This window comes from Anopheles moucheti, chromosome 3 (assembly GCF_943734755.1).
Source record: "Anopheles moucheti chromosome 3, idAnoMoucSN_F20_07, whole genome shotgun sequence".
NCBI lineage: Eukaryota > Metazoa > Arthropoda > Insecta > Diptera > Culicidae > Anopheles > Anopheles moucheti.
The window spans coordinates 1,301,587-1,320,869 of NC_069141.1; the positions used below are offsets into that span (position 1 = coordinate 1,301,587).

At 40.8% G+C, this 19,283-nt stretch overlaps 5 protein-coding genes across 7 annotated transcripts; 3 read left to right on the plus strand and 2 right to left on the minus strand.

Moving 5' to 3' along the window:
• Window positions 1-181: 181 nt before the first annotated feature.
• Window positions 182-3,721, plus strand: LOC128301551 (palmitoyltransferase ZDHHC3-A). Its single transcript, XM_053038100.1, has 2 exons — window positions 182-743; window positions 866-3,721. The coding sequence occupies exons 1-2, from the start codon at window positions 628-630 to the stop codon at window positions 1,557-1,559; spliced, it is 810 nt and encodes a 269-aa protein (XP_052894060.1). The 5' UTR covers window positions 182-627; the 3' UTR covers window positions 1,560-3,721.
• Window positions 3,722-4,578: 857 nt separating this feature from the next.
• Window positions 4,579-6,538, plus strand: LOC128303848 (uncharacterized). The gene is made up of 2 exons (XM_053040925.1): window positions 4,579-6,327; window positions 6,397-6,538. The coding sequence occupies exons 1-2, from the start codon at window positions 4,627-4,629 to the stop codon at window positions 6,481-6,483; spliced, it is 1,788 nt and encodes a 595-aa protein (XP_052896885.1). The 5' UTR covers window positions 4,579-4,626; the 3' UTR covers window positions 6,484-6,538.
• Window positions 6,539-6,637: 99 nt separating this feature from the next.
• On the minus strand, window positions 6,638-7,274 carry LOC128304200 (dolichyl-diphosphooligosaccharide--protein glycosyltransferase subunit DAD1). The gene is made up of 2 exons (XM_053041361.1): window positions 6,949-7,274; window positions 6,638-6,882 (listed from the first exon to the last, which is right to left on the minus strand). Exons 1-2 carry the CDS (start codon window positions 7,154-7,156, stop codon window positions 6,752-6,754), a joined length of 339 nt encoding a protein of 112 aa, XP_052897321.1. The 5' UTR covers window positions 7,157-7,274; the 3' UTR covers window positions 6,638-6,751.
• Window positions 7,275-7,766: 492 nt separating this feature from the next.
• Window positions 7,767-17,718, plus strand: LOC128301006 (proton-coupled amino acid transporter-like protein CG1139). 3 transcript variants are annotated; one of them, XM_053037291.1, is made up of 5 exons: window positions 7,767-8,311; window positions 8,683-9,179; window positions 14,071-14,830; window positions 14,903-15,212; window positions 15,295-17,718. In XM_053037291.1, exons 3-5 carry the CDS (start codon window positions 14,083-14,085, stop codon window positions 15,710-15,712), a joined length of 1,476 nt encoding a protein of 491 aa, XP_052893251.1. In that variant the 5' UTR covers window positions 7,767-8,311; window positions 8,683-9,179; window positions 14,071-14,082; the 3' UTR covers window positions 15,713-17,718. The 3 variants fall into 3 exon arrangements, with proteins under 3 accessions (XP_052893251.1, XP_052893249.1, XP_052893250.1); XM_053037290.1 differs by lacking the exon at window positions 8,683-9,179 and having other exon boundaries at window positions 7,779-7,885; window positions 8,099-8,311; XM_053037289.1 differs by lacking the exon at window positions 8,683-9,179.
• Window positions 17,394-19,127, minus strand: LOC128301007 (protein fuzzy homolog). The gene is made up of 3 exons (XM_053037292.1): window positions 19,017-19,127; window positions 17,862-18,940; window positions 17,394-17,534 (listed from the first exon to the last, which is right to left on the minus strand). The coding sequence occupies exons 1-3, from the start codon at window positions 19,092-19,094 to the stop codon at window positions 17,477-17,479; spliced, it is 1,215 nt and encodes a 404-aa protein (XP_052893252.1). The 5' UTR covers window positions 19,095-19,127; the 3' UTR covers window positions 17,394-17,476.
• Window positions 19,128-19,283: the final 156 nt, after the last annotated feature.

The following is a 19,283-nucleotide window of genomic DNA, read 5'->3' on the forward strand; positions in this document are numbered from 1 at the left end:
ACACTCGATCGATCACGCAGAAATGAATTATCTTTTAGGAATAAAAATGTCAGCTTTTTGCATGTTTCATTTACAGTATACACCCTATTTGACAGTTCTGCTGGTGCGTATACGTAGAGGAAATTTGCGGATTGTGTATTGGAGCAAAATTTGAATTGCTCTTGCGCGAGAAACAGGCATCTCTATTTTGTCGGCTTTGTAGAGCCTTTGCTGTCACAAGTCGGTACGGAAAAGGTGATTAATCCGTTCGCCGATATTCGTACCGGACACTCCATGGAATTGTGAAGCATAATTCGTGACATTCAGGCGGGTCTTGCGATGGTCCAGCTGGATGATTGCACTATGGAAGAGATGGTGCCGTGTTTTAGTCATCGTTGGGCCGTAGTTTTGTGTTGTGTAGCTTTCCGTACAAAGTAAAGAAGGGCCGCAGCGAAAAGGGAGCTGAGGTAGGAAGTTTTATGTTTTTTTGTCGGTGTGATTGTGAAAGTGAATTTTGACCCCGAAGGGAAACTGAGAGGAAAGGTGGAAATCAACAAACAAGACCAGATAAAGCAGGGCAGCACTTATCAATTACTCAACGGCAAGTGGAACTCAGTTTTCACCACCACCTGCCGTAAGGCCTGCACAATGGCTTTCGTCAAAGATCCCTGCGGTATTGTTTGCGTGCTGGTCACCTATATGGCTGTCCTGTACGCAGACTATGTGGTAACGCATTGGATAATTCTGCAAACAATGCCCAACAGGTACGATCAGCTGAATGATAACTATCATCAATGATACACCTTCCTGCAATCGCACTGCGCATCGCAATATTCGCAATCGAAATATAATCTTTTTTTTCCGTTTTCATGCATTCCGATGGCAGTCTTTGGGCACCGTTTCATGTGGTGGCGTTCAATACGATCGTGTTCCTGCTGGCTATGGCTCATCTGAAAGCGGTACTGCTCGATCCGGGAACGGTTCCGTTGCCCCAAATCCGTATTGATTTTTCCGACCTTCACTCAGAGAAAAATTACGGCCACGAGCGGGAAGAATGGACGATGTGCACACGGTGTGAAACGTACCGACCGCCAAGGGCACACCACTGCCGCATCTGTAAACGGTGCATCCGGCGCATGGATCATCACTGTCCGTGGATTAACAATTGTGTCGGCGAGCGAAACCAGAAATATTTCCTCCAGTTCCTTATGTACGTTTGCGCACTTGCCGTTTATTCGATCTTTCTGATCGTGATCTCGTGGTTGTATCCGTGCGAAGACTGTCATACGGATGTGACGCAAGCCCAGAGCCGGATGATGCACAGCGTACTGCTGTTACTTGAATCGGCCCTGTTTGGGCTATTCGTAATAGCGATCATGGTCGATCAGATGCATGCGATACTGTACGACGAGACGGCAGTAGAGGCGGTCCAGCAAAAGGGCCCATACCGGATCCATCGGCCAAAGATGGCCCTGCTGGCAGAGGTTTGTGGCCGTGGACATCCCATGCTATGGATGCTGCCCTGTACCAGCCTCAACCGAAAACATCACGATGTGCCGTTACTGAGCCATGATGTGTAAAAGATCTCAATTCATGCGCGAAGTGCCCTCTCAGAGGTTGAGATAAGCGTAATTGTACAGTAAGTGAAACGGATCTATCTGAATGGAATGGAATTGACGCAGGGAGGTAGCACGTGCAAAAAAAAAACAGCGAAGAAAAAACATGCTTGGGAAACACAAATTCCTACTCAATTGGTCTCAGGAAACGCTATAGACAGACACCTTTGGCGCCAGACGACTGGGTAGCCCATTGAGCCCATTTGCATTATCGTGCATTTATGATCTACGTACTACCTTGTCTAATTAGTTTTTTCATTACGCCACGAACGGTGTGGTTTGCGATGTCGACAAGCGTGTGTGTGTGATGATGTGCGCGCTGCCATTTTCCCATGGCGCAAATTCCTTCGCGTGACCAAAGACTCGGGAAAAACAGGGTCGCATTTGCTTCTGTAGTAAGAGTTATTTTCGATTAACAGTCAGGGCCTTTAGCTGTTGTCGTCTGCTAGGATGGACGTTTATGTACGTTTATTTATTAGTTCCATTTTGTGCTCCTAAAATGTTGTCTTTGCATTAATTTGGTTGAGGGGTAAATTATGGAAGGATTTTGCAAGGTTTCGTTTAAGCTTCTCGAGAGGTATCTAAGCAATAGCAGTGTTTAAAGCAACAGCTCCTTTCTTGAATGGCGCTAGCTTATGTTCACTTTCCCCTCCATCCGAATGGATCGATAATCCAAGGAATAATCTTCCAACTGGGAAGGGTGCATAAACAACCCCAATAACACACCAAGAGTTGTCTAGGAATTGATGTAAATTTGTGTACCAAAGTAGTTGATCTATCCTCGAACAAACAGATGCAAACCGAACAGGACAAGTATACTGTTATACCCTTCAGTAATAAGTCGAGCTGATATTACAAATTACTTTATAATACATCCAGCAAAGTAGCATTTAGCGCGCTACAAAAACGAACAGGTTTGGTTTTGGTACAGTTTCGCATTATTTGTTTACAGGTGAAAAAAGAAGCTAGATTTAATTCATCCTCTGTAGACATGTAGTTAGTTTAGTGAGCTTTATTTCTTGTGTTTAGAATAGCCACCAAGAAAAACAAACTGACCAACCAGAGTGGTTTCCTATTGAACGGTAACTCTTGACCTCGTACATTGAACAAAAGTAAACAATCACGCAAAATTAGATGCATTCTACTTTAGTGATCGAACTTAGAATCCACGCACATCCATCTAGAAAAGGGAAAGGAGGGACATGAATTAATTGCACAAGCCTATTAATTTAAGCAGCAGACAGGAACGTACCCAAACTAGAAGCTTTTTTGTAAAGAAACCGCACTCGCTCACATTGTCCTCTTTCGATCCCGCTCGATCGACTAGAAACGAGCTTAAGCATTTCTGCCTCTTGTTGATTACCTTCTAGACTCTGTTTTCTTCTGTTTTCTAGTTGCTTTAATTATTCATAAATAGCAGTAAGATTGTTTCTTTTCCGACAGCCTCAGGTTGATTTATGTATGTACAGTTATAGTATTACAAAACATTATGTTACGCCGGTTGTATTAAGCGCAATTAGCATTAATTTCGGGTACAAGTCGTGCAGATGTGTGTTTTAGATTTAGTTTTATTTGTAAATGTTTAATTTGCGTTTAAACGAACGTGTCTCGAAACAGTTTACCAACGTTCGCTCGCCTACCCCACGTAAACTCGCCCACCCCTGCCACTCACTCGCACGTAGATAATTTTGCAAGAGAAACAGTAGTTTAAAGTGTAGGAAGAGCAATAGCAACACAAACTGGTAGTGTGTCCCAACGATGCGAGAACCACTTTCATGGTGGTGTAAATAATTCATCCATTCGATGTCAATCGTTTCGAACTCGTCGTTCAGTGTAGCTTTTTTAACAGACGAACATACTCTAGTACATTGTTTCAGAGGTACTGCAACACGGGATACGTTTGTATTAATCAAATCGTTTTACAGCAGATACACGGACATGACACAAGGAAACTTTTACAATAGGTAACAGGTTCATGTTTTGGGCAGATTGTGTAAAAATAAACATACTGGGTCCTCCGAGAGCATTAACATACGTTTTCACCTGTTTGGAGAAAAAAGGCAGGGAAAACTACTATGCATCAATATTTATATTTTTGTGATCCGCAAATAAATGTATCAACTGATGTGCAATTTCAATGTGCTTTCGTACAAATGCATTTTGCTTAGTTTTTGGTTTATTGTTTTGAGAAAATGTAATTAGAGCGAGTTGGAAAAATTATTTATTTGGATGTTAAATTTAAGACCCTTCAATATTCCAAATATCCGATTATTCCCCAATATGCTCCTTGTTACTTCAAGGAATCTTAGTTAAAACACCCGTCGTGACAAACACAATTTTGATTATAGAGTAAACTCAAAGACATGATCTTTGCTGAAAATTAAAGAAACCATCTTAGCCGTGTTTGGGAGAAAGATGCTCAGAAGGGTCAGCAGAACCCAGAATCCTGGTTAGAATGACACCGAACGATCAAATTTCTAAAATCTGTTTAATTCGTCTTCATGAACATCTGAATGCGTGGTAGACGACGGTAAAGACGGAGTTCTAGGTAGCTCAGGATGGACGCATGGTAGTCGATGCATTTCCAATCTGCCGATCTTGTAACGCTGTCTGTAATTATGTCTACAGTATACGAACTATGCCGAACTAGATTCAACCAGGAAAATTCAGCCCCTTCGAATCTTCGAATTGTAACTCTTTGCACCTTACACTATTATACAAAAACTAGAGCTTCATAATTTTCTTTTAGTCTTTCGGATCATAAGACAGGCTCCAACATCTGTGCAACTTGCAGAACTTGTTGATGGTACAGTTTTTTTTTTAATTTTACACGAAATCGTAAAATTGCTTCCGCCACTGTGCATGTGATGCTAATTTTAAATTCAATTTCCTATGCCACCTGGGCACAAAATGCTCCATTTTGACAGCTTTCGATTGTCGCATGCTCTTTTGTTTACCGCGAATCGCTGTTTGGAAAGGAACAGAAAAAAGGTGGTTCCGCAGTGCATACACATTTTGCAAAAGTTGTGTAATGTTGCGATTGATACGAATATTCGGTTCTCCAGAGACGAGAACCCTGAAATCGTCTCAACCAGTGACCAACTTGCTAGCACGATTAGGCACATTCGCACCGCGTGAATTTCAATACGAAACATCGGATGGCGAAAGTGGCACCTTGATGCATCGCTTTTCCCGGCACGTGTCCCTTACGAAGCGTGATTTCACCGACAAAACAAAGTATGGATTTAAGGTGTCCAATTTCTACCCCCTGCCGGATGTCGATACCTATGGTCAACAGATACGTGATCTCGTGACCATCGATTTGGCTAAGCTGATCACTTTCACGACGGATTTTCGCAGCAAAACGGATTTTCGATCCTACACGGAGATCGTGAATGCGCTCGATGAGGAGTGTGTACGCCGAGTGCCGAATGCAACAATGTACGAACTGCTGGAAATGCTGCACTGCTTTATGTATCTGTTGCCCAACAAAATGGCTCAGCTAAAAACGTACCAAACGGCCATGCCAAAGCTTATCCAATTGTTTGGCAGTGGAGCATCGGAGAATGAACGCGATTTCATGTCGATCGTTTTCTTCCTCGGCCTGTGGAAGCGCAGCAAAACTGGAACGATATTGATGAAGGAATTTCTACAGCAATACTTGCACCGATATCTGACTCCGGACCTAACACGGATGGATTTCGTCATACTAGCCAATGCAACGTATAAAACGAGTTTACGAATGGTGGACGAATCAGAAGCATTCAAGAGTAGACTAACGCAAGAGATAGTTCAATTCGACAATGAAGATGATTCGGCGCTACTAGTCACGCTGATAAAATGTGCCAGAATGAATCGGCTTTCGTCGGACGGCATAATGGAGAAAGTTCACTCGTTTACAGAGGCGAACATTACACATAAAGAGCTAGATTTCCGTGGCCTTTCTCATCTGTTCGCGTACGTAGCAGACAATCGGGTAAAGGATGACACTCTGGCAGAACTTTTCGTGCAAGGATGCTGGACCCGATTCGAGACGGAAATTCGTAAGCATGGGTTCGAAACACAAACACAATCTTGCCGTCCGAAGGATATCGGAACGTTCCTGTGGAGCTGTGCCACTCTCGGCCTACCGATAGAAGCTTACAGTGGTATTAATTTAAACATGTTCGAAAAAGCTATCCGATTGAAAGTAGACGCCGGAGAGTATCGATACATCCCGGACGTGCTAGTCGATACAATCCTTTCGCTGTGGATTTGTGAGCGTAAATCGATTGAATTGTTCCGGTTACTGTTTAAGGACCGAACGTTGGTGCAAAATTTTCGCAAGGATCGCTCAAAGCTAGAATCGAAAAAGGATCTGTTGCTCAGCTGTGCCGAGATAGACTTGCCCGATGCGACGAATGTGATGAAATCGGTGAGAAAACCATCGGGAGACGCGTTTGTTCTAAACCGACCTGCCCAATCATTTTTGCTGAGACCTGGCTTAATGAAAGTAGCGGAATGTTTAGAGCGCTTGAAGGAATCGAAGCAACTGCCCATATCAAGCATTGGCTTTAATCTACCAGTAAAGCATTTGAATATTGCTGGTATTTTAGTTAAAATGGCCTCAGGTCGCGAAAAGAATTTGGACGTTTTCGATGAAAAGCACACTTTGAGTGATGGAGAATCGCCCGTTGGACTCATGAAACTAAAAACACGAATATTGAATGATAAATCCATCGATCAAGCAATGGTAATTAAATTTACGGCATTAGTTTTTTGATGATGTTCTTAATTGCTTTTTTTGATTTTTTTTTTTCAGGTTAACCTGTGTAAATTAGATACACCGGATGCATTGGAACAGGAACTAAGGAGAATTCTGGTAGAGCCAAAGCAACAAAAGGATTGAATATAAGGCAAACTAGTGAAAAAAATAAAGCTTCCAAAGGTGCCCTAACACGGTTTGAGAATTGAAGGATTTCTAAAGCCTTTATACATTACTTCGGATAAGCAGCTATTCCATTAACGCAAAAATCTCCACAAAACCACCGTTTGATTGATTTGTTCACTCACGCTCGGTCAAGCTTCATTTGTATTTATCAATTCTTACTCGTGTAATTTTATCAACTTACAACACCTAATTGCAGCTGCAATACAGCCCCTGCAGCGAATGCTTTTTAGCCGATGAAATTGACCACAACCAAGTGAAGAATTATGTGAGCAAACACGAAATCAGCGAAACCACGTTCTGGCGAGATTCCCAAAAATTGTTCCTTGTTCTGGGGGTTTGACTGCAGGCGGAGGCACACTGAAACAGGTAAATCGGCACAGTTAGTAACGACGGCGACAAGCTTCTGGAGCAATCGTTACGTACCACCCAGCACGAAACAGCTCACCGTGCTGATAAAACCAGCCAGGAATGAGTTGAACGGGAATGTTCCAACGAGGCAGCAGTAAACAAACTGCGTGATGCCGGTCAGCAGAATGTACAGCAAGTATGCGTCAACGATTTTCAGCTTCTTGGGCGTTTTGTGCGTGTACTCATCGTAGAACTTATGCAACACTTCCGTAAGGTTTTTCATGGTGGATAGCAAACGCTAGTAAGAAGGCTAGAATTCGATTTAATACAAAGGAAAAGCTACCGATCGCAGATCTGATTATGCCGATTTTTTATATTGTTGTATTTATGACGTGTGCTATTCGTCGTTGACATGCGCTGAGAAACAGGCTGGTTGTCTACACTTGAAGTTAATTTCTGCGATTCAAATCACAGGGTGGCATAAAAATGTTATCTTCATGTCTACAATCGTCGGTTCGGGCAAGTTATTGGTGGATTTTTAATTTAAAAAAATACACAGCAGTTTCGTCATACAGTTCACCAATTTTTACCAATGTTTACCAATGCTGCACCATACACAAATACACAATACAGAAATTGAATTTATAATTGAAAATGTGGAACAATTTAAATGAATGGTCTCGACATATTTCTACCAAGAGTGACTACATTTTTAGAATTAATCATACCTTTACAGGGAAGAAAAGAAATTATTTCCGGGGAAAAAACGCATATGTTCATTGTATGTTCCTTTCTATGTTGTATATAGACCATTGCCTTATTATTCCGAAGGCCACTGTAATCTGTCAAAGTTGTGAGTTGGGTAGCGACCGCGACGCAGAACAGAAGTACGAAAAACATAGAGGAAAATAGGTGTTTATTTTCCTATTCGAGAGGGTGCGGAGTTTGGACGTGAAACATTCTCTAGCGAGCATTGCAGCACAACATTGGGAAGGAGCTGCCGTTTCGAAAAGTTCGACACATTTAACAAATATCATAGTGTATACGGTCTACCGTTAGTGCAAAACGATCCGTGCCCTTTGTATCTGTGTTGTTTGTGCATTTCTCCTTGGTCTCCTTTGTTGCAATAGCGAAGGGCTATCGTTTACCTGTGATTTAATCATACAACAATACATAAGGTGGTCCCATCGATAGTAGTGATTTGTTTGCATTTATATTTATTCAGCTTTCGAGTGTTTGTGTTTCGAGAATGGTTCGATTGTGCTGTTAGCAGCGTGTTTATGCGGCCTGTTTTGTTGTGTAAAGCTGTTCGGTTTAACGAGTGTAGTTTCCTTTCAGCGTACAGTAGTACATAGTGTGAAAAGAAAGAAAAAGTTTTGGTGTTGTACCTCGTCACATTCACGCAATGGAAGACTTTACACCACTGATCAATCTACAGGTAGGATTCTAATTTCCTGGCGCACCAGATGCTATCGATTTTCATCCCATCTAGCAAATATGGGAAATTTTTCGCTTACGGATGTAGAAGCCCACATTCCACAGGACAACATATAATCAGCATGCTTTGTAGCTACCTGTTTTTACGGTGCCTGCTATGATGGTGGTGTGGTGTTACCACTAAAGGGCATCGCCCTTTGAAGCGAAGCTCCCTGAAGGAAATGTAAAACAAACCAAGGGGAAACCTGGGTAAAAACTGATTTAAATTATATAATACACACGTGCGCCTCGTTTGCAACATGAATAGAAGTAATATTTTAGGTTTCTGATTTTATTTTTTTGTTATTTCATTTATCATTTTTTTCGTTTTAGTTCAATCATTAAAAAACTTTACGCGATTCGTTCGGTGGAGAAATTTCAATCCACATTGTACTGCTTTGCAACAGTACCGACAGTAACAAAACAAGACAAACATTGCATTTGGAAGCGAGCAACAGAATAAAATTGCAGATCACTGGAGGCAACACTATGTAACTTCTCCTCGTTCCACTTCCATTGTAACGCAGCAGCACAATTCGCCTGTTGATTCACACTAGTGAGTCATTTAAGACCACAAAAAAGAAAACAAATCCAGGAAAGCAAAAGAAAAATAAAATACCCAGCATCATCATAAGGAGTTTGTGATAAAAAAGCATAAAAGCGTACCGAGTGCAATTGCAACACAAGAGCTGGTGCACCACCCGGAAAGGGAACTTCGACTCAAAACAGGAAGAAGGCAAGCCGGCAAAGGAGAGCGCTACACGTACCTAAGGGTGGAGATAAACCCACATAATTGTGTTCCACCCCGCAAAGAGCAGGATTAATTGTTTGTAAGTTTTATATTTTTGTTTCTCTATTTTCTATTTCGTTTCTCCATGCACTTGGTTGTTTTCTTTCTATTTCTCATCACATTTCTGTTTCTATATTTATACACTATTTTCTTTAAGTTGTTGCAACCTTTGCTTGGAATTGATTTATTGCACTTGTTTTACAATTTGCTATACACTAACAACAACGAATACAACTAATACTAAATAATAATATAATTTAATGCAGTATCTTTTCTAAAGAAAAGGATTTCTATTATCGTATGGTTCCCTCTACAAACGTTATTATATTAAGATCTCGCACTATTCAACCTAAACTTTATACGTCTGGTTTCTGTCGATAGTGGCCCCGCCTTATTAAGAGTGAACTGGTTATGGAAGCTTATGCTGCTGCTATTACTCCGATAAGACTTTGTTTCCTATTCTATGGTCAGAACGAGGACACGCATGCAACCACTCAGCTGATGTCATAATCGTTTAAAAGCCACCGAACAGTCATTTTCGCACTTCTTTGCCATTCCATTGAATCAATATAAACGTTTCAAAATGGCTAGAAAAAGCGACGAAAGATTGTTATAAAACATTCGCCTTTCAATGTGGTAAATATATTGTAAACTTTTGAAACCCCTATTAAGGTAAATATTTTTTCATTTTTCCCGTTCATTTCAGAATCCCTATTTTGGATCGATTTGAACCGGAAGAATGTCCGGAAAGTACCAAAAGAATACATTTATACACCATTTTATCTTGTGTCGAAAGTTGGATAGAATGACTAGTTCCGGGGCGAGAAAGGTTCTGGCTGGAAGCAACAGCTCCCTCCGAACGTCGTTCGACCTTCGCCCGAATGTATGATGACGGTGTATGAATACAAATAAGAAGCTTAGCACCCAGTGGCGAATGGTGTTTATACACAGACAGACAGCATCATCCTTCCCGCACCGATGGGCCATTGGGTTGATAAATAGAGGGAACGTGTTGCTAACAGTTCACCAGTATTAATTGGGTGCGCTCTTGGGTGTGTTATTAGTTGTGCTAAGTAATTTGATCCTCGTTGGGTAAAAAAGCGCTAAGCATAGCAAAAATCCACAGCTAGCCACTTGATTGCTGGTGGGAGCATTTATGCACAGCACGGTAAACTTCCCCCAACGGTCTATGGGACTGTGTGGGTAGTTCTGAAAAGAGGAGAGCGTTTTGCACGGTTTCTGCAAAACACATAATGATTCATTACCCTGTATTTGTATTTGATTTGCGTTTTTGTTTATGCTAACGGTTAGTAGGTTCTAGCAGACTTCTCAAACCATACCAATTCTGTTATTAGATATTTAGTTTGTTACAAGTAAACAGGTGCTTTGTTTAATAAAACAAAGAAAACAAGCGTCGAAAGCATCGTCCAAGAAACGACACGTGGCAAGACGAACAAAAGTGAGAGACATCCAAGAACAGAAGACACACGAAGACGCTTATCAAGTTAACAAAAGGGCGTATAATTCACATTCCATTCCGTCAGAAACGTTTTGCACAAAAGCATAGTGTAAAATTTGAAGAAAAAAAAGCAATCGCTTCGACCGGCACACCAATTACATACAGTTACACGTTGAATCATAAGATGGATGGTTGGCTTATATAGTTCAATTGGTCTTTTTGGGCAAAAACGGCGTCACATCAGCTGTTTGTGATAAGCCGAAATCGCGCTAATTGAACCGTTTAAACATCAGCGTACTGGTTGGGTTGGGGTTTTCTTGTTCCTGTTGTCAGCCAGACATACCGGTTGGGTTGGTTCTCTTCAGAGTCCAATCCACAATTAGCTCAGATTCAATGCGTCAAACATTTTAAAATTGGGAAGTTCAACCGAGGTCAGTGGTGTACAAAAGATTAACTTTGTTCCTATTATTCGTATTTTCAGGTACCTTTTACTCCAATTAATTGTGCAAACTAGCGCGAAACTTTTTTGAAAGTGTACAGTTCTTTATTATAACACATCGAAACACCCGAAAGATCCTTATTACAGGACATCAATGGTCTTAACTGATGCTTCTTCATGACTGTGAAATGATCCTACTTGTCCAGGTTGTAATGGGAACATGAACATATTTCTCCATTACTTTTCTGCTTGTAACGAGGAGGGAAACGCGTATGAAGATGACGCACCGCAGCTTTTTTCACATGGCAACACGTACGCAAACGATGTTACTTTCATAGCAATGCGAGTATGTGGTACTTCACTGACACCGAGAGGGGTATGTAGATGCGAACCGTTTCTCACCTAACTACGGTCAACTATAAGAGGCTTTTGAGGGATGCTGTGAAATGAACGAGGGACGTAACACAAGCAAAAAAAAGCATGTCAAAAAGAATATTTGATAATAAAAGGGCGTTGTGTGTGGTGTCTGCAGACTGGACAGAATCTTATTTCGTGTGACACATCCCCGGGGTCGGTGTCATTCCATTTTTTTTAATAAGTACATCTATTTAACTTATAGATACTTTAACTTTATAGATACTATATTTGGTTTTCATTAAAAAATAGTCGCTCGGCTGCATAGTTCTTGTGAATAATACATGAAATATTAATCGCTTAAATATTATAAGTTTTAATAATATTCACGCTACGAGGACTTAGATTTTGTAGGTGTATTTAGTATACACCTACTCCATTGTTGCACGACATTCCGTCTGTCGGAACCACAAATGTTAGAGGAATTTGAAAGATATTTTTTCTCCCCTGCAAAGCCTCTTTCAAAACAGAAAAGGCTGAAGGTGTTGGAGAAATAGAATGTAATTTTGCCATTTGAATTCGCTGGCATTTTGTGATGACGTAGTGTAGTACTTGTAAATTCTTTTCTTACTGAGGACAAATGTGGTTTGGTCAGAGAAACTCTGGTCTGGCTGTCGGATGGAATTTGTTTAAAATTTCACACAACTTATTACATTTGAATTTTAGAAGTGGATAATTCATTTGGGTTTGCATTTGCTTTTATTAGAGGGACGTTAGGGGAATTAATTCTAATGGCTACGAAATTGGTCTTTGCTTTCATAACTTAGGGATTTAAATGTTTTTCATCATGTTAATGTTGTTTTGTTTCCAATCCTTACTTTTTTACCGTCTGTTTGCTTAGCACCCACCCGAACTTGTCCGACTGTGCGTATCGTGGTAGTTCCATCCGAAGAATGACCCCCAGGCAAAACAACCCTGCTTGCAAACTCTTCACGCTATCACTGGTCTTGTGTTCTCTTATCGTCGTTGTTCAATATACACGCGTCCGACTACAGCGGTGACTGTGCGTTGTGTTTATGTAGGACAAATAGAATCGCATCATAGGGAAAATTTGTGATTTGCAGGAAAAACTGGCTAGCAGCGACCGTCTAATCAGGATGGAAAATTTCCATTCCCGTTGTTTGTGTTCTTTTGCTGCGAGGGATGTCTAGTTCGGTAGATAATAGACATTTCTTTGACCTCCGATGGAAAGATAATAAATGGTATTTGTTTGAATGCAATCATCTAAAGTAATTAGAAATGTTCACTTTATACTAGTGTGATAGCGCAATGTTGTCTGGTGTAAAAGAGGAGAAAAATAAAAGACACGACGCCAACGATTGGAGACCTCGAATTATTTTCAGAACATTTAACGACTTATCTACTGTTGAAGTTAAACTTTGATAACTTTGAACTTTGATATGCTCTTTATTTCGCTGCTAGTTACATAGTTATTATTTCTTTATCACCTTAATTTCATATGTTCTATCTTATTCTCGTCAGTTCTGATCTTTTGGGAGCTTATTCACATGTTATTCACATCAATGTCTATAACTCGCTATTTTCATAACACGCTTGAATAATCAAGTCTCTGTCTTATTCCCTCTAAATACGAGCGAGATTTGAAGGTTCATGATTCAGATGTTGTTGAAACACAACCACAAAAATATAAAAGATCAAAGGACACATAAGTACTTCATTTCCTAGCTGGCACACGGGTCATACGTTATGGGTCATACAAACTTACAGTTAGTTTTACAGCCAAAAATCTTGATATGATACCCTCATCGACCGAACAAAACGAGGGCGAGAGAAATAAATTCCTTTACGGCTCTGCACGACTATGGCATTCTAATTCATTTGCTTAATGAAGGTTGATGAGATTCTTATTGGCGTTGTATTTTTTTTAACATGTGTCCCAGTGGCTCTTAACTCTGAGACATTCTATAAATTTTTACTTAATAAAACAACATTTATAGAACAGAACATCAAAGAATATAATATCGTTCAAAGTTCTTTTGATAAAAGTCTTAATAAATATGCTGAACTTTTCCAATAACTTGTACATAGCACCGATTAGCCTATTGTTCCCGAAGCACTTGCACAATTAACATTCGTATAATGACTTATCTTTGTTCCTTAATCACAGCTGTGTTCCTTTGCAAACTCACAAAAACCTAACAATTAGTTTGATACACACTAACCTGGTTTCATACAGCTTGGAAATATTTGAATATTTTTTAATTTGATATTTGTCTTTTTTCTGCACCAATTTAACTAAAATTACTTTTCACAATTATCACCAAACAGGGTGCACGCAAGATGAAAAATGAACGAGAACCTTTGCTGGGACATGCGTCCGACGCTGGCAGCAACATGCGTCCAATAACTTGTACATAGCACCGATTAGCCTATTGTTCCCGAAGCACTTGCACAATTAACATTCGTATAATGACTTATCTTTGTTCCTTAATCACAGCTGTGTTCCTTTGCAAACTCACAAAAACCTAACAATTAGTTTGATACACACTAACCTGGTTTCATACAGCTTGGAAATATTTGAATATTTTTTAATTTGATATTTGTCTTTTTTCTGCACCAATTTAACTAAAATTACTTTTCACAATTATCACCAAACAGGGTGCACGCAAGATGAAAAATGAACGAGAACCTTTGCTGGGACATGCGTCCGACGCTGGCAGCAATGGGTCTGGTTTGGATGCAGCCGAACACCAGCGGCTACTGGCTCGTCCCGATCTACGCAGCTCACCAGAAAACATGATTGTGGATGCATCAAACGATACGGAAAGTCTGGTAGCGAAGGAGGACTCCGCGTATGGGTCGTCCTCGGGTGAACCGTACGAACCGTCGATGCACCGCACTCTGGAACATCCAACGACAAACCTCGACACTATGATTCACCTGCTGAAGGGTAACATCGGCACCGGCATCCTGGCCATGCCGGACGCGTTCAAACATGCCGGCCTGTACGTCGGTCTGTTCGGGACGCTGTTTATGGGTGCTGTTTGTACACACTGTATGCACATGTTGGTGAACTGTTCGCATGAGCTATGCCGACGGCTGCAGGTGCCCTCGCTAAGCTTTGCCGACGTGTGTCAACGGGCGTTTGAATCTGGTCCAATCGGGCTGCGTCGCTACTCGAAGCTAGCAACGAATCTGATCAACATGTTTCTGGTAATAACGCAGCTCGGGTTTTGTTGCGTGTACTTCGTGTTTGTTGCGGCTAATCTGCGGGAAGTTATAGCACACTACTTCTTCGATCTGCACACGCGCGTCTACTTGCTGCTGTTGCTTATTCCGATGGTTCTACTAAATTTGGTAAAGAATTTGAAATATCTCACACCAATTTCGCTCATTGCTGCATTACTTACGGTTACCGGTGAGATAATAGACGCATAGAATATGAATCAAGCAAAGCTTAATGTCTTGTTTTCCAATTTTGTCATTCTAGGTCTTTCCTGTACATTCTACTACATGCTGCAAGATTTACCAAACACACATACGGTCAAACCGTATTCTACATGGGCCCAGCTACCGCTTTATTTCGGTACAGCAATCTACGCTTTCGAGGGCATCGGGATGGTACTACCACTGGAGAATAACATGAAAACACCAGAAGACTTTGGTGGGTGGTCAGGAGTATTAAATACGGGCATGGTGATTGTCGCCTGCCTATACACCGCTGTCGGTTTCTTCGGTTATCTCAAGTACGGTGATGCAGTCAAGGGCAGCATTACGCTAAATCTTCCCGGTGAAGAGTTGTAAGTGAAAGTGATTACTAAAAGCCATTTTAAAATGGGACATTGTGATTGATTTTTTTTCTCCTTTTTCCCTTATTTGCAGCATTGCACAGCTGGTGCGAATTATGATGGCGCTCGCAATTTTCTTCTCCTATTCGCTACAGTTCTTTGTCCCAATGTCGATACTGAGCGTGCACATTCGACGAAAGTTACACACAGAACAGTCGCGACTTATCGGTGAATATCTGACGCGCGTTTCGTTGGTCGTGTTTACCTTCATTCTGGCCGCTATGATACCGAATCTCGGTGCAGTTATATCACTGGTCGGGGCAGTTAGTAGTTCCACGTTGGCGCTCATTTTTCCGCCACTGATTGAAATCGTTACCTTTTGGCCGGATAGACTGGGGCGGCACTATTGGATTCTGTGGAAGGATGTTGCAATTATGGTGTTTGGTATTTTGGGTTTCATCTTCGGTACGTATACAAGTGTGGCACAGATATTGAATCCTGATTTAGTTTAAAAGTAGGGAGAATCTATTGGAGGCTAGAATGATCTAAGGATGATCAATCACAGGGATATGTAACCGCATGTTGTACATTTTGAGGTATGTGTATTGTAGATGTATGTTTCGTTTGTGTTCGTTCGCTTTAGTTCATTCGTGATTGGATAGTGTCTCACAGACACTGGTTTGTTTTTCTATTATGTTTGTGAATGGCAATAATTGGTTTTGTAGTAAACCATGAAAAAAAATGGGATTAATATCGAGAAAAAACAATTGATTGAGAAGACAAATGTAAAATGAATCATCTATCATTTCAACGATAGGAATATCTTTTAAAAACTGGTTTACCGTCATTACCCAATAGCCGGGTCGGGTATTTTGATTATCAGGATAAGTGTCTCTCTTACGAAAATTCACATTGGAACCAGTTGATGGATAAATTCATTTTTGCCAATGTGTGTGTGCAGCAAATGCTTCCATCTTATACCAACATGCGATTAAAATCTGTCGGTACTGATAAACAAAACACGGATAATAATCGTAATAATACACATAGACAAGACATAGAATGGAGTATGATTGGTATAATTATTCAAAGTGATGGATTGAAAGCGCATGACAATAATATTTACTCCAACAGTGCGTGCAATAGACGGTGAATAAAGCTAAAGGCAGAAGAAAATGTTCCATTGTGCAGTGGAAATACAACATCTATTGATGGTGATAATACTGTAAAAAATCATACAATAACTAAGTTTAGTGTTGATATTACCCAACAAACCCATCCTAGCCGTTGGACGAAACAATAGTGTCTGTTAGCATTTAGGTGTGGTTCGGTTCTGGTCACACTCTTAGCTGCAAATCTTCGGCAGAACGCTCAAATATTCTTCAAACTTAAGTCTTTTAGCAAGCTCTAGCGCTAGTACCATACGAGAAAAGGCTGTTTAGAATGTTTCGTTTGTTTTTTGTTTTGTTTTTCAACTAATAATTAGACTCGGTTCGTAACCATAACCGTGTAAAAGCGCAGCATTATTAATTAGTAAGGGCTTGATACATATATAAGTCCGTGGGAAGAATGGTGGGGATAACAAATATTTCTGAAGTGAAGGGAAAACTATCGAAGGGAGTTAGAAAATCATCTTCAAAACTCTATTACTCTGTTAATCCTATGCAATTGATATTGTTTATAGACAATTACTTATACATATAGTTTGGGGGGAAGAATCATTCGAAGGATATCCCGAGTGGGGACCATGAACGAATTTAGCAACGAAACAAAGAAAATGGAATCAAGTTCAAAACTATTCGGTTTTATCCAACTATCAAAGTTCTTTCGCTTCCATTAGGTAATTTCAATTATACTAGACAATAACGAGAGGGTAAGGTGTAGTAATGGTCGTTACAATTTTCACTTTTTATTGTATCTGTTATTTCCTCTTTTCCTTATTTCACACTGCTCTTCTCAAGAGTATAAACACGTAAGCATAAGCCAAATCATTATAAATAATAAACATAACTTACGTCCTAACCACATTGCATTACCCTCAAAAGCCCTTATTCGAAACATATAAAAGATAACAGTTAATACTAATTACGCGAAAGGATCCTCGAACACACAGTTTACGATTCGTTGTGTGTATTTTTTATTTAATTGCGCAAACACAGGCAAGTGGGCGTAATAATATGGAATATAAGTAAACCGTATGGATGAGATATAGGAGGAGATGATTGAATGATGATATAAACAGCACGGTCACTCAGTTGTCGTCCGAGTCGGTTCAGCTACCAGCACACATCCTTATCCGATATCAACGTGTTCAGTGTTTTTTGTGTTACTATCCTATTTAGCCAAAGGAAGAGAATGATGAAGGTGTAGAGTGAAGGTGAAGAAACGTGTGGGTATTAAGTTTATGCGTACGTGTTTCGTAACGATCACGATTAATGGACAACAAAAGCATCACACACACATTCTTTAAATAAGCATGCAAACTGTGTAACCGATGATAATAAAATATACAATTTTAACAAACTATTTTAATAATTGAATGGGTTCATGTTTTAAACTTAGTTTATAAAAATAATTTTCCTCACGATGTGCGTTATTAAACTATTTTAATGATTAAATGGGTTCATGTTTTAAATTTGGATTAAAAAATAATTCATTTACCTCATGATGTGCGTTGGAATGGCGGACGTGTACAGCACGCACAGGACATTGCTTCCCTCGATAAGGGCGTGACATTTGTGATAGTCGGAACACCAGTACTGTTCAAGATTTATTACTCGATCACCTTCCCGTAGCGTGTCCTCCATCACATCGACCGACTGATGGAAGAACGATCGCAGAATGTCTAAACGATGTGCGGATGTTCCACTAGACATTGTACCCGTTCGTGATTTTCCACCGGGAGCATTGCTGTGCGATTGTACAGCTCCCCGTGACATGACGTATTTAGCGTGCTCTCGATTTAGCAACAAAAAGCCCAATATGTGCGAATCCAGCTCGACAGCGCTTGGGAAACTTTTCGGATACTTCTGCTCGGCCGAAATTAACATGTCGATTTCGCTCATCCAGAACTGTTGGCTTAACCCCTGCAGCACATCATATTTCGGTTCGGCACCACAGAGCGCACAGATGCTTATTCCCTGCGTCAGCGGTATGCTTATGAAGCGATACGCAATGCCGGGTGATTTTTTCGGTAGATAAACCGGCACATCTTGTTGGATGGTGCTGGAAGCGTTCAGCAGCAACATTAGCAATTTGCGATCGATCACATCCAAATCCCACCAACCTTCCGTTCCGCAAGCAATTCGCTGCCGAACCAGAAGCGCACAAAATGGCGAACCAATTTGGACGCTAAATTCGTTCAGCTTTGTCAACATGCTCATGCTTTCCGAGCACAGGACACAATCGACGTAGCGAAAGAGATCACTTTCCACCACCTCAAGCAGCTGATCGATCAGGGGGTAGTAATTCTTCAGCTCTCGCTTAAAACGATCGATGTTCTTAATCTTCTTGATGGAATGTATGCCAACGCAAAACAACATCGCCTGGTAGGAGTAATCGAGCAGATGGCGCAGCGTCTTCTCGGTAATGTCTCTCGCAATGCCGATCATCACGATCGTACCCTCGAACTCTTTCCACATGATCATGCTGTCCTCGAGGTACGTGATGGGCAGATCGACGCCCTGCGATTTACAAAACATGTGAACTCCATTCAGCGATGCGATCGTGGAAAAGGGAAGCTGTAAAAGGGGCCAATATGTGTATTAGTCGCGATCAAAGTACGATCAAGTCGGATCTTTGTCGTTTTCTAGTTACGTTCTCACTATCGCCCCTTTTCTTCGAATAAATTGGCACACCACCATCAGAGGTAAGGCACATCAGATGTATGGACATGCTGGTTTCTGGGGACTTTTAACGATAGTTCGGGACAAGGAAAAAATGTAATGAAAACCTGTAACTGTAAATAAAACAATGTTGTAAACAAAACCGATCGCAACTGATCGGATCGGGCTGGTACGTGTGGAGATATTTGACAACTAAAATAAAACGGCAAGCAAAGATGGCCGTTTACCTTCACACAGT